The sequence below is a fragment of the Castor canadensis genome, chromosome 5, assembly GCF_047511655.1.
Source record: "Castor canadensis chromosome 5, mCasCan1.hap1v2, whole genome shotgun sequence".
Lineage (NCBI taxonomy): Eukaryota > Metazoa > Chordata > Mammalia > Rodentia > Castoridae > Castor > Castor canadensis.
The window spans coordinates 137,247,424-137,260,254 of record NC_133390.1 but is presented as its reverse complement, the minus strand read 5'-3'; the positions used below and the strand labels follow the sequence as shown (position 1 = coordinate 137,260,254).

The following is a 12,831-nucleotide window of genomic DNA, read 5'->3' as shown; positions in this document are numbered from 1 at the left end:
AAATAAGTATGGTTTAATTTTGTTGCCTAAACACCATGTGATATTAGGTTTTATTTCCTCATTTTTTAACTATAATGAAGCCTTGGAATAAGGCAATATATTCCCCACTGTAATTTCACTGAATTGATTTTTAAGGCATTTTTAAGCTCATAAAGCAGTGTGGACAAACTCAAACACAGAAGTTATAAAGCTGGATTCTTCACACATGCCTGAGAAATTTCACTGGGTTTAATTTCTGTTTTAAAGTCCAGCATTATAAAAGTAATATTGGATTTTAAGAGGTTGAAGAACTGTTTACATTTTGATTCTATTTGATTTGGGGATATGAGGACACAGGAGCAAAATTCCTTCATTACTTGATCCTTAATCTAGCAAATCCAAGTTGAAGCAACTCATTATATTAGTAACCTCCTCTCCAAGGAAGCCCACCGAGACTTGGCACCCAATCCTTATTTTCAGCATGAGTAGTTCAGCAGCTTGACTCTTAAGTTTCCCAAAAGGAGTGGTGTTATTTTGTTAGAAAGAAGCAGGATAAGGTCAAATAATGATTCACTCCTTTGGGTTCACAAATGTCCTGAGGGTTTTGGATTAGCACAAGTAATGCCTTCACAGGGTTCAAGGGGAGGCGAGATCCCAAAGGGACAAATTAGCTCTGGGAAGAGCAGGCTGCTTCTGCAGGGACCTGGCAGAGGATCAAGTGACTGTGAGGAACAGACAGCCTAGAGCAGCACTGTCCCTTGACATAGAATGTGAACCATGTCAGTAATTCTGAATGTTCCAGCGGCTATGTGAACAAAAAGTTTTACAACAAATGAATCCCACATGAATAACATTTTATCTAATTCACTGTGTCCTGTATTTAATCATTTCAACATGTAATCAATATTAAAAATTAATGAGCTATTTTACATACTTTTTCTCATTCTAAGTCTTTGAAATCCAATATATATTTATGTTCTAGCATATCTTAATACAAGTACTGAATTTTCATTAGAAATACTTCATCAGTATTTAGATTTCATAACATTTACAGTTGGATAAGAATATTCATGTATTCAACTTAAGATGAGTAGATTCATATAACCCAAGCACACAAAAAACTTTCCTAATAAGTGGGATTAAACACCAATTTAAAAATTTTAAGTTTAAAGGAAATTAATTAAAAATTCAGTGCCTTAGTCACACCAGCCACAGTCCAAATGCTCATTGGTCAGATATGACCATATGGACGGTAAAGTTTTAAAAGGTAAGTGACATTCATCAGGATGTGAGGATCCTCCTGTGCCTGCTGACTGAACCCACTCCAGGTTCAAGCTTATCCTTGCCTCTTCACCTAAAAGGGATCATAGCATGATAACAAGCACACATCTGTTCATGTGTAATCGAAGGGTTTTAGAGCTAGAAAGACCTGGAATAGCACCTTAATCCCACCCAGGCTGCAGGAAGGCACTTAGTAGTTTCAAGGTCTGTGCTCAGACACCATGCTGCCTCATTTACTCACTGAGGCAAGTGAATTCACAAGTGCAAAGGAGCTCTGCCATTGGGTGCCATTCTTTATAATATTCATTTTTTCAGGTTTCAGTCAGACTTGCAGATAATTTCCTATGCCCTTCTAGTTGCATAACACCCTGAATTTTATGTGATTACTTTTCAAATTATAGGAAAGTTTGAGTGTTTTCTAAATGCATTCATTTTGCATCTATTTTCCTTAGTGTTTTATAACAGGAATTTGTTTAATGATAATGTTTTATTCTTTCCATGTGTCATGGGTTTTGATCATATTAGGACAAGAACTTCTGCATGATTTCTCTGCCCCACCTCACCCCGGAGTTTGCCCTCATCCAGAACTTTGTAAAAATTGTCCCCTTCAACAGCTGCACCCTTGAACATGACCTCTATGTCTTCCATCGTGCTGGACTGCTTAAGTGAGTACACACACATTTGGCTGAATGAAAACCTATGAATTAAAAAAGAGAAAGGAATGATTTAATTTAGTAATCGATCTCAAAGATTCATTTTTATTAACAGAGGGCTTGAGTAAGTGATTTTTTAAACTAATTTGTTTAGGGAAAGAGTAATACTTAGAAGAGACTTGTCCTATCAGATATTAAACATAATATAGATTCACAATAATCAAAGCAATGCCATGTTGAGAGATCCTATAGACAGAACAAAGTAATGCAAGAAAGAGTACCATCACAGACCTGTAGTAAGAGTGTGGTCTATAAATGTGTGTAAATATACATATTTGACATGTCTATATGTATGTGTGTGTCACCGCAGTACAAAAAGGAAGGATTATTCTGTAAATAATGAGATAAAAACAAATAGAAACTTTTTCTCATATTCTAAGGTAAAATAGATTCCCAGGTGATTGAGGAGTTAAATGTAAATAATGAAAACATAAAAAAACATAGAAAATGTAGATCTGGATGTGGTGGCATGCCTATAATCCCCGCTGTCAGGAAGCTGAGGCATGAGGATATGGAGTTTGAGGCCATCCGGGACTACCAGTGAGACCCTGTCTCAAAGGAAAGACAAATTAGAAAAAATATCCACAGTGCCAAATTCTGTGCCAAGTTCTTGGAATACAGTGGTGAACAACCTACAGACATGGTCCCTACCTTTTCAAGGCTCATCAACACACACTAAATGTAAAACTTGCAACTGTGATGAGACTAACTCAGTATAGCTTAGTGGCAGAGCATGTGCTTAGCATGTACATGGCAGCTCTGGGTTTAATCCCTAGCATCCAAAAACAAGAAAAAAAGGAAGAAAAATAATCAAGGGTTAAAGTTTTTAAACCATCCAAGTTTCATTCATATTGACTAGAAGAAAGATATGTTTAAAGCTGACTCAGAACATCATGGCCAGAGTTCAGCCCTCAGGAAGGGTGCCATGAGAAATGGATGGGAAGAACTTTTCTCATGTGGGACATACATGTCCCTGACCTCATGTTCTGAGGTCAGGAATTTGGTCACATGGCCCTACCTGGCTTCAGGGGAAGCTGGGAGATATGAGATATGTCAGGCATGTTCCTACTAAAAACTCATTTGATTCCATTACTGAAAGGAAGAAGAAGAAAAAGAATGCTAAGGGACCATCATGTCTCATTCTTATCTTGCATCTGTGAAGAGGTTCTGGAATGGTATACAAGATTCTCTTTCCTGATATGCCTCTGGGAAGCAGGATTAGAGGGATGGGATGAAGATGATGACTTTTGTTTTGCTTTTATTTTTTCGTTTTAACTAATAAACCTTATTTTGTTAGGTTCACAGCAAAACTGAGCAGAAAATGCAGTTTCTACATGTTCCTTATCCCCTCCCCCCCACTCTCCCGTCATTAACATCCAGCACCAGAATGGTATATTTAATACAGTTGATGAACGGCATGGATACACCACTGTCAACCAAAGCCCATGGTGTATGTTAGGGCTCCCTCTTGGTGTTATAAATTCTATGTGTTCAGAAAAATGCAAAATGACATGCATAATGATGCCATTATAATATTATACAGAATAGTTTCACTGCCCTAAAAATCCTTTTTTCCCTGCCTGTTAATCTCTACTTCCCCCAAACCCTAGCAACTACTGATCTTTTTGCTGCCTTCATAGTTTTGCCATTTCCAGAATGTCATATAGTTAGAGTCATGCAGTACATAGCTTTGTCAGATTGGCCTTTTTTGTTTGGTAATATGCATTTAAACCCTATAATCTTCCATAGTTTGCTAGCTCATTTCTTTTTTTCAGCACTGAATAATATCCCATGTCTGGATATACCACAGTTTATTTATCCATTCACCTACTAAAGGACATTCTTACTTTTTTGGGGGGTTGGGAACCTTTGGGGTTTGAACTCAGGGCCTCACACTTGCTAGGAAGGCAGTCTTACTGTTCTGCCTGCCCTGAAAGACATTCTTGGTTACTTCCAAGTTTGGACAATTACAAACAAAGCTGCTATAAACATTTGTCTGCAGAATTTTGAGGGACATACTAACAAAGAGTGAAACTGCTAAATGCTATGAGTAGAGTGCAACACTGCCAAACTCTTCCAAAGTGGTTCACCATTCTGCATTCCCCCCAGCAAGGAATGAAGATTCCTTTCTCTCCACACCCTTGCCAGCATTTGCTATTCTCAGTAGTTAGGATTTTCACCATTCTAGCAGGTATATAATGACACCTCATTGTTGTTTTAAATTTACAATTCCCTAGTGATGTGTGATACTGAACTGTTTTTTAATCTTGTTGTTTTGAGGCAGGGTCTTGCTATGTAGCCTAGACTGGCCTCAAACATGCAATCCTCCTGACTCAGAGTGCTTGGATTACAGGTGTGTGCCATATCTGGCTTATTTATCATCTGCATGTCCTCTTTGGTGAGGTGTCTGTTCAGATCTTTGCCTATTTTTAGTTGAGTTGTTTGTTTCTGTTTGGTCTTTTGAAATTATATGCATGTATTACTTCTGTAATAGAAAATTAGTTAATTTGTTATAAACCCATTGATTAAACTTCAAAGTTTGGACTAACAGGGAAAATGCTTTCAGTTGAAAATGAAAAAACCCCAACTCAAAATGGCTTCTATGACAGAGTATCTATTGGCTCACATAAGTAGGAGGTCTAGAGCTAGGTTGGGCTTTAGGGTTTGCATCTTAAGGGCCTTTGTTTCTTTCCTTTATTCCACTCTGTGCTCTCCCATGTCAGCTCCATCCTGGAATGGGCTTTTATCACATTGGCAAAATGGCCATCAGGTTCCAGCTTACATCTGTGTAGCACTGCAAGGGAGGAGTGAGCTGAGTGATGCCAGAAGCTCCCAGAAAGACCTCTCAGTTGTCCAGTAAAATATATAACATTGACTATGTTCATGTGCCAACTCTATTCAAGATGCTGGGGAAACAGAAGAGAACCAAACAGACAGAAATCCTTGCCTTCATGGCCTCTAGTTCTAGCTAGAGGAGAAAGATAGGACTAAGGGAAGAGTTGGATTGTATCATATACGAATGACGCAGGCAAGTGAGACGAGCACAGTAGGTGCAGGGTAAGAAGTGATGGGTTGAGAAGGGGATGCTGTTTTCTCCAAGGTGCACAAGAGAGCTGGCCTTGCCTGAAGGAGTCAAGGTTTGGAGCCGTGCATGCATTGTGAGGGTGCAGGTCCTGGACCTGTACCTGTTCTTGTTATACCACAGTTTGAAAATCTGTCATTTTCTTCCATTTTTTGTTTCACTTCTCTTGACAGTTGAATCATTCCTGCTCTTAAGTTTGGTTACTTTAAATTTCATGACCTCATTTTCTGGTGTCCCACCTCATTTCCTTCTTCTTCCCTTGGGAAATTATATTTGTTTCTGTCATCTGCCCTCTGGCAATGCTGGTGAGCACTGGGACTAATAATTCATTCAACTGTTAGTGATGGCTACCCCTTCTGTCAACAAATTCCACACCCAGGTTCCCTCTTATTTCCTTTAGTAGCTACTGGGTTTTTGAGATAAGAGTGTCCTAATGCTTATATTAACTTTTGTGTTCAATGTGGAGAAAGGAAATGCTTTCTTTTTAACACAGTTACTTTGTATGTCAATCTCTAGCCATGTTTCTAAACTTAATATAGAGCTTGCATGTGCTACAAAAGAATCTTTTTCCATGTTTCCCTGTTTGCCCATCCTTAAGGAGCCCACTTGCTTTTCCTTTTTCTTGTTTATTTGTCAGTGAAGGTTGCATTTGGACAGGCTGGCTGCTCATTCCATCTTGCTGTCCTTTCAAGCTATGCTTTTCTGAAATTTGACATTTTTAATTTGGGGAAATATATTTCAGATTTATTCATCCAGCTTATATTTATTGTGCTTGGGATTATTTTCTATAAATAAATACTTAGCTTCTGAGTTACTTTGTCATGTAAAGTTGTCATGTAACTTTGTCAACTTTCTCCATAAATAAAAATGTTCTTAGGTAGTTGTCCTTTGAACAATTCCTCTCCTCAGCATGCTTGCTTTATTTCTTTTTCTCTGAGTGGCTCATTCATGTTTGGTAGACTTTTTCTTTCTGGTATGTCACCATCATTCATATTTCAGGGTCATGTTACCATGGTGAGGGTTTAGTGATAGTAGTCCTCTGTCTCTGTGCTCTTAAATCAGCCTCTTTGAACAGAACCCAAAAGAACCTTCATTTTTAATTTTGTGGTTACTGTTTGGTTGGGGTGTGTGTGTGTGTCTTTTGGTGTTTTTGTCTTTTGGTTTAAACTGAAATAACAACAACTGCATAATTGTTTTATGGTTCTAGTACATAGTTTACTCCTCTGGAATTCTGAAAGACCCAGATCACATTGTCTTCTTTCCATCATTTTATTTTCATTTACTTACATCAAAAATGCCTAATTTTCTGCAAGCCTGACATAAAATAAATTGGACACACATAAACTTGTAGATATCTAAAAAATTCTTCATTCAATTTGTGGTTGAAAAATCAAGTGATAAATCTTTTTCTTTCTAGTTTCATATGTAATTTTCTATTTTGGGTGCTATCTGATTCAATACTATAAATTCTGACCTCTGAGACTAGACTCAGCCCAAAATAGAAGAAAACATCTTATGGGCAGGTGACCAAGGCTGTAAGTCTTTTAAGACCTGAGAAGGAACCAATGGGAAAGCGCTTCATCATTTCTCCATGGAGAGGAGACATTTCCTTAGGATTCTTGGGTTTGGGCATTCAGGTACCTCAGAGAGAGAAAATGTTAGAAGTGACTTGAGGGTGTGAAGGGTTGGAAAACAGAACTCCTCAAGAGACCTTGCTTTTCTGGTGATAAGGGAGCTTTGTGGGTAGATAATCTAATCTCCCTCTCATTCAGGATGGATTTAGAACTTGAATAAAGAACAGTGAAACCACTCCTGTCACTGAGTATACATTTGCTTCTGCGAAGGTCAAGTAACATGATAGCATAGAACAGAGAGGTAGTGTTTTCCTTCCATGTTATATGCCCATGTAGGAAGGAAGGGATCTCCTTTATTGGTCATAATGATAGAATGAAGATGAGAAAATTCTTCTTTTTCTTTTTTTCTTGGTGGTTCTGGCATTTGAACTCAGTAGAAGCTTCTTATTTGAAGATTGTGGAGAGATGAAAGTAGGGTCACACTTAGGTACATCCAGTGAGCCACCATCTTGTGCATTCCTGTATCTCATACATAAACATCGAAGTAGAGTTAGTTTTTTAAAATCCTTGTTTAGAAAATTTAAAGTCCATTTTGTAGAAGGTCTTAGTATCATTTTATAGACCCTCAATAAATGTTCTGAGTCTTTATGATTTATGAAAGAATATGGCAATAAATAAAAATAGCTGCTTGATAATTTGACAATAAATACTATTTCCTTTTGGAATATGCATGGCATCATATATAGTTTAAGATTCTAGGAACGCATGAAAATTCTTAAGTGTTCATTGGTGAGTAGAAATAACAGACTTGAGAATTTTACAAGAAAATGCAAAATGTTGTGCACCCTAATCAATAGCAGATTTCCATGGACAGACAGGTGAACCAGTGTATTTTTATGATACTTGACAGCAAAGCAGCCCCGGGTCCCCCTGAATTCAGTACCACTGTAGGCTAGGGGAAGCTCTCGCTTTCATGGTAGACCATGACATGGTCTGAGAGTTAAACCTTGGTGAGGAAAGGTGTCCACATATGCATTCAGCTTTCCTGGCTCTCACCACACTCTTTATAAATCAGATATTAAAAAAACATGTAGTAAATATAGGGACACTCTGTGTTTATCTCCATGCAAGCTGTATACTTAATTTACTTATCAGCTATTATGTTCTAGCCAGACATTGTTCTAGCCACGGAGGTATAGCAGAGGCAAATAGACCAACATTCCTATCTTGGTGAAATTGGGACGCCAAGGCACTAGTGGCAAGGAACAGGTGGAAAGGTCTCATCAAGGCCAGATGGTAGTGGGGACCATGTATTAGCCAAGGCATCATGTTCCTGGTCTTGCTCCAATGTCTCACTCAACTTCATTTAAAAACCCCAAAGCACAGATAAAATTATTAAGAATTTTAAGATGTGACTGAGAAAGTTAAACTCCAAGAGCATGAGGCTCTTTGGAACATGCAACTTTGGGCTGCTCTATAGGGAATATGCACATGAAGGCATATTCATTGAATTCCCTAGTCAATGGAAATTCTCAACTTCTAAACATTCTTTAAAAATTTTGGGAACACCGGGCACCAGTGACTCACACTTGTGATCCTAGCTACTTGGGAGGCTGAGATCAGGAGGAACACAATTTGAAGCCAGCCCAGACAAAACATTTGCAAGATCCCATCTCAACCAATAGCTGGGCACTGTAGTACACACCTGTAATCCCAAAATACAGGGGAGGCTGAGATTGGGAGGATTATGATTCCAGGCCGGCCCAGGAAAAAAAGTTTGTAATAACCCATCTCAATGGAGGATAAAAAAAACTGGACATGGTGGTACACACCTGTCATCCCAGTGATGGCTTAGGGATTTCATCCCTAAGCATGAAATAGAATGATCATTGTCCAGGATGGTCTGGGCATAAAGTAAGACCCTATCTTCAAAATAACCCAGGTGACCTGCCAGAATGGCTATCATCAAGACCACAAATGGCAAGAAATGTTATTAAGGATGTGGGGGAAAAGGAACCCTCATACACTGTTGGGAATGAAATTAATACAACCACTATGGAAAACAGTATGGAGGATTCTCAAAAGAACTAAAAATAGAACTGCTATATGATCCAACAATAGCACTCCTAGGTCAGGATACAATAGAGACAATTGCACACTGATGCTTATTACAGCACTGTTCACAATAGCCAAGCTATGGAAACAACCCAGATGCCCTACAACTGATGAATGAATTAAGAAAATGTCATGGAGTTTTATTCAGCCATAAGGAAGAATGAAAACCATGTTGTTTGAAGGTAAATGAATGCAATTGGAAGACAACATATTAAGTGAAGTAAGCCAGGTTCAGAAAGACAAAGATCGTTTTTTTTCTCTCATATGTATAATATAGGCCCAATATAAACACAAGCAATATTAAGAGAAACAGGTCATGCAAGGGGAGTTCACTAATGGGAGAGGGAAGGTAAAAGAAGGAAATTAAGAAGGTGAATATGGTTGATGTACTTTCTATACAAGAACAAATACAGAATTTTTAAACCTGTTGAAACCACCATAACAAGGGCACTAAAGTAGAAAGGAGAAAAATAGAAGGGATGAACCAATTTTGGTTATAATACATGGAAATGTCACAATGAGCCTCTCTGTATAGCCATCTTAAACAAACAAACAAAAAATTCCTTTTTTCAAAAATGGAGAACAGGAAGGTAAAACAGGTCCTGTCTGGGGGTTGTTACCACTGGGAGGATGGGAGGATATAAGGAAAGGGTATAGAAGAGTGAATGTAGTGGAAATATTAAGTACTCATGTATGAAAATGGAAAAAATGAGACCTGTTGAAACTATTTCAGTAATGGGGAAGGGGGGATAAGGAGATTGATGAAGAGGGTGAATTCAACTTTGATATAATGCAACAACTTTTGAAGTGTCACAATGTACCCTCAGTACAACAGTTATATGATACTAATAAAAAAAATAACCCAAGTGAAAAGGGCTGGAGGCCTGTCTCAAGCTGTAGAACACCTGACTAGTAAACTGAAACCTTGAGTTCAAACCCAATAACAACCAAAAAAATGAGGGATTGGGGGAGACTTTAGCTCTACATATTAAACAGTTCTTCAATATGAAATAAAACATGAACATTTTAAATTATATGCATTAAAGTTGTATCCATTTAGATTATATGAACTGAAAACGTAACGGTGTTATGTTTGGTTCATGGCATCAGTGATTTTTATCTTATTCTTTGCACTTTTTTTGTTTATTTTCCAGGCTTTTATAATTAACCAAACCTTAATTTTACATAAATATGTTTTACCAAGTATTAACTTATTTAAGTATGGTATGTAATAATTCTATCTCTATTTTGAGGAGGAATACCTATTCTAATACTTTAATAAAGAAATGTATTTCTGTTCTTACACAGGTCCATTAATATAAGATTAGCCACTGTCATGGATACTTCTGGTGTTGAACAACTTGTGAGCACCCTCATGCTGAATAAATTGATATTGGAGGATTTAACTAGATTTAATGAGGCTTGCAGAGATCCTGTAAGTACTTGTAATGGACAGAGTGACTTCCTTTCCCTTTTCTTTTCTTTTCCTTTCTCTTACGATATAGTACCCGTGCAGATTCAGTTCTTAAGCTTCCTTGGACCTTAGTTGGAGAATTATTTGGTGGTGAGCAGCAGAGCTGTAGTCAGAAGATGGGTGCAAGAAGAGAAAAATAAGGAAACAGGTGCAAGGAGGTGAGGTGGTTTTCTCACCAGCAGCCCTCAGGGAGGCTGATCAGATACCCTAAATCCTTATCAAGGGGATGGAAGAATTTGGATTTGAAGGAGACAAATGCCACAAAATGAGATAAATAGAAAATCTGACTCTGGTTATGGAAGGGTAATTTAGGAATCCATGGATATTCACAGCACTGGGTACCAGACTTAGGGGAGTGGCACTTCAATTTGACTCTATTAGATGACAAGTGTATCTAGACTCTTGTTGAGCTGGCTGCATCCTCAAGGATTAGATGGACTGGAAAAGATGCTGTGTGTCAAGTGTTGGTCATCTTTCTAGCATAGTAACCTATGCATGCACCACTGGCAAAGGACAGGCTATTGTCAACCCTCACATTAACACTGCTGCCTTAAGCACTGTGCCAGCTGATTTAACAAGGCATGGAGTTAGAAACATGTATCATTACTTTTCTGATACATTTCATTTTGAAACAATTTTATGGAAGTATAACCAGTAAACAATTTGATAGGTTTCACAATTTGGATATACCATGTAACCAGGACCTGTTTCCAGAAACAGACTGACACCAGCCAGGCATATAAGTGCTCTTCCACTTGAGCCATACCTCCAGCTTTCTCTCCTGCTTCCATTCAGACACTTTCTTCCCAGGTCAATTCCATGTTTTTGAGCTCTAGGTAAATGAAATCACATAGCTTGTTTTCTGATATCAGGTTTCTTTTCCTCACAGTATGTTTGGGAGTTTCATCCATATTATGACAAAAGTATTCCACTGCATGAATATATTACCATTTATTTCTTCATTCTATTGCTGAGGTCATTGGATTGGGGCAGGCGTTCCAAATTAATGGCTCTTTAGAAACTAAAAGAAACCTTTTTTAGTTAAAATTTAAGTCACCAGGAGGGAGACACCAAACACCCAAGTATACTGACACATACACAAATGTATGTGTCAGTATAAAGGCAAGAAATTGAAAGAAAGCTTCTTTCTACGACATTTTTTTGCTTTGGCTTGCCTTGGTCTCTTTTCTTCATTTATTGCTCCTTCCTTCCTAGCCCCTCTCACAGTATGATCTCAAGTCCTGGTTCTCAAAGTGTGGTCTAAGGAATCTTGAGGGGCTGTTTAACAAAAAACTATTTTCATAATAAGGGAAAGAATTATATTCCTTTTCCACTGTATTGATATTTGCCACTAATGGAACAAAAACAAAGGTAAATAAAACAGCTGGAGCCATAGCAGGAATCAAGGCAGAGACATAAACATCACAGTGGCCATGGCAGTCTTCATCTCCATGCATTCCCAGTAACAACAGGAAAGGAACCCCACAATGGGATATCATTGCACACCTGTCACAATGGCTAACATCAAACATAGCAACACTGGTAGATGCTGGCAACAATGTGGGGAAATTGAATCACTGACATGTTTCTGGTGGGAGTGTAGAATGGTACAGCTACTGTGGGAAGCATACAGGCTGTTTCTCTAAAAACTAAATGTGCACCAATCGTGTGATAAGCAAATTATACTCCTGGGTATTTATTCCAGAGAAATGAGAACTTACACATGAGTGTTTATAGCAGCTGGAATCAGCCCAGGTATTATTCAGCAGATGAATGGTTAAGCAAACAGTGGTACATTCATGCCATGGAACACTACTTAGCAATGAGAGAAATGAATGTGGCTACATGTTTCAACTTGTGTGAGTCTCCAACGTATTATGTTGAGTGAAAAAATAGCCAGTCCCTAATGGTTATTTGCTGTGTGATTCTATTCATATGACATTTTAAAATGACAAAATTTTAGAGATGGAGAGAAGATTGTTTGTTGCCAGAGGCTAAGGGGAGGGGATTCCAAGATGGCGGCTAGAGGGAGGAAGCAGAAAGCTTGCCTCCTAAAGTAAAACCTTGGAGAGACTCTGGAGATACACCTTACAGGAAAAACCACCGAGAAGAGGCAAAACTTTGACTCCTCCACACCTCCAGCCTGCGCATAGCATCTCCACTTCATGTTAAATGGAGAAACCAGGAGGGCTCCCATGCCGCCAGACGGCAGCACCCAGATGGCTTGGGAAGACGAGGACCACAAGGTGAGCTAAGCAGCATGTGGTACTCCCACAGACAACCCTGGGCCAGATCAGCATAGCCCCCTGGACAGACCGACCCCCACCCGGGGAAAAAGAAAAAAAACTGAATAATAAGCAATAACAACAAAAAAGACATGTAGCAAAGAGGGCAGGGCACTCTGAGTGCTGAAAGAGGGGGGAGGGGAAGTCCCTCACAACAAGCTGGCTGGTGAAGGCAGGAGTGGGGCACACGCCCAACAACCAGGAGCAGGAAAGCTTGTAAAAGTGGCGGTGGGAGGAAAACTCCACAGGAGAGGGGGGAAGACCCACTTCCCACATGAGCTGTAAATAAACACGCAGGCCTGAGAAAGCTGGTGCATTGTCACCTCCC

General features: G+C 38.8%; 1 protein-coding gene across 4 annotated transcripts in view; it reads left to right on the top strand.

Annotated features, from left to right (window-relative positions):
* Cfap61 (cilia and flagella associated protein 61) overlaps positions 1-12,831 on the top strand; it is a 310,679-nt gene that overhangs the window by 100,686 nt on the left and 197,162 nt on the right. For all 4 annotated transcript variants that reach the window (XM_074074242.1, XM_074074241.1, XM_074074243.1 and 1 more), the window contains 2 exons: positions 1,786-1,925; positions 10,053-10,179. In XM_074074242.1, coding sequence (XP_073930343.1) covers positions 1,786-1,925; positions 10,053-10,179 — 267 coding nt within the window. The remainder of the gene's footprint in view (positions 1-1,785; positions 1,926-10,052; positions 10,180-12,831) is intronic.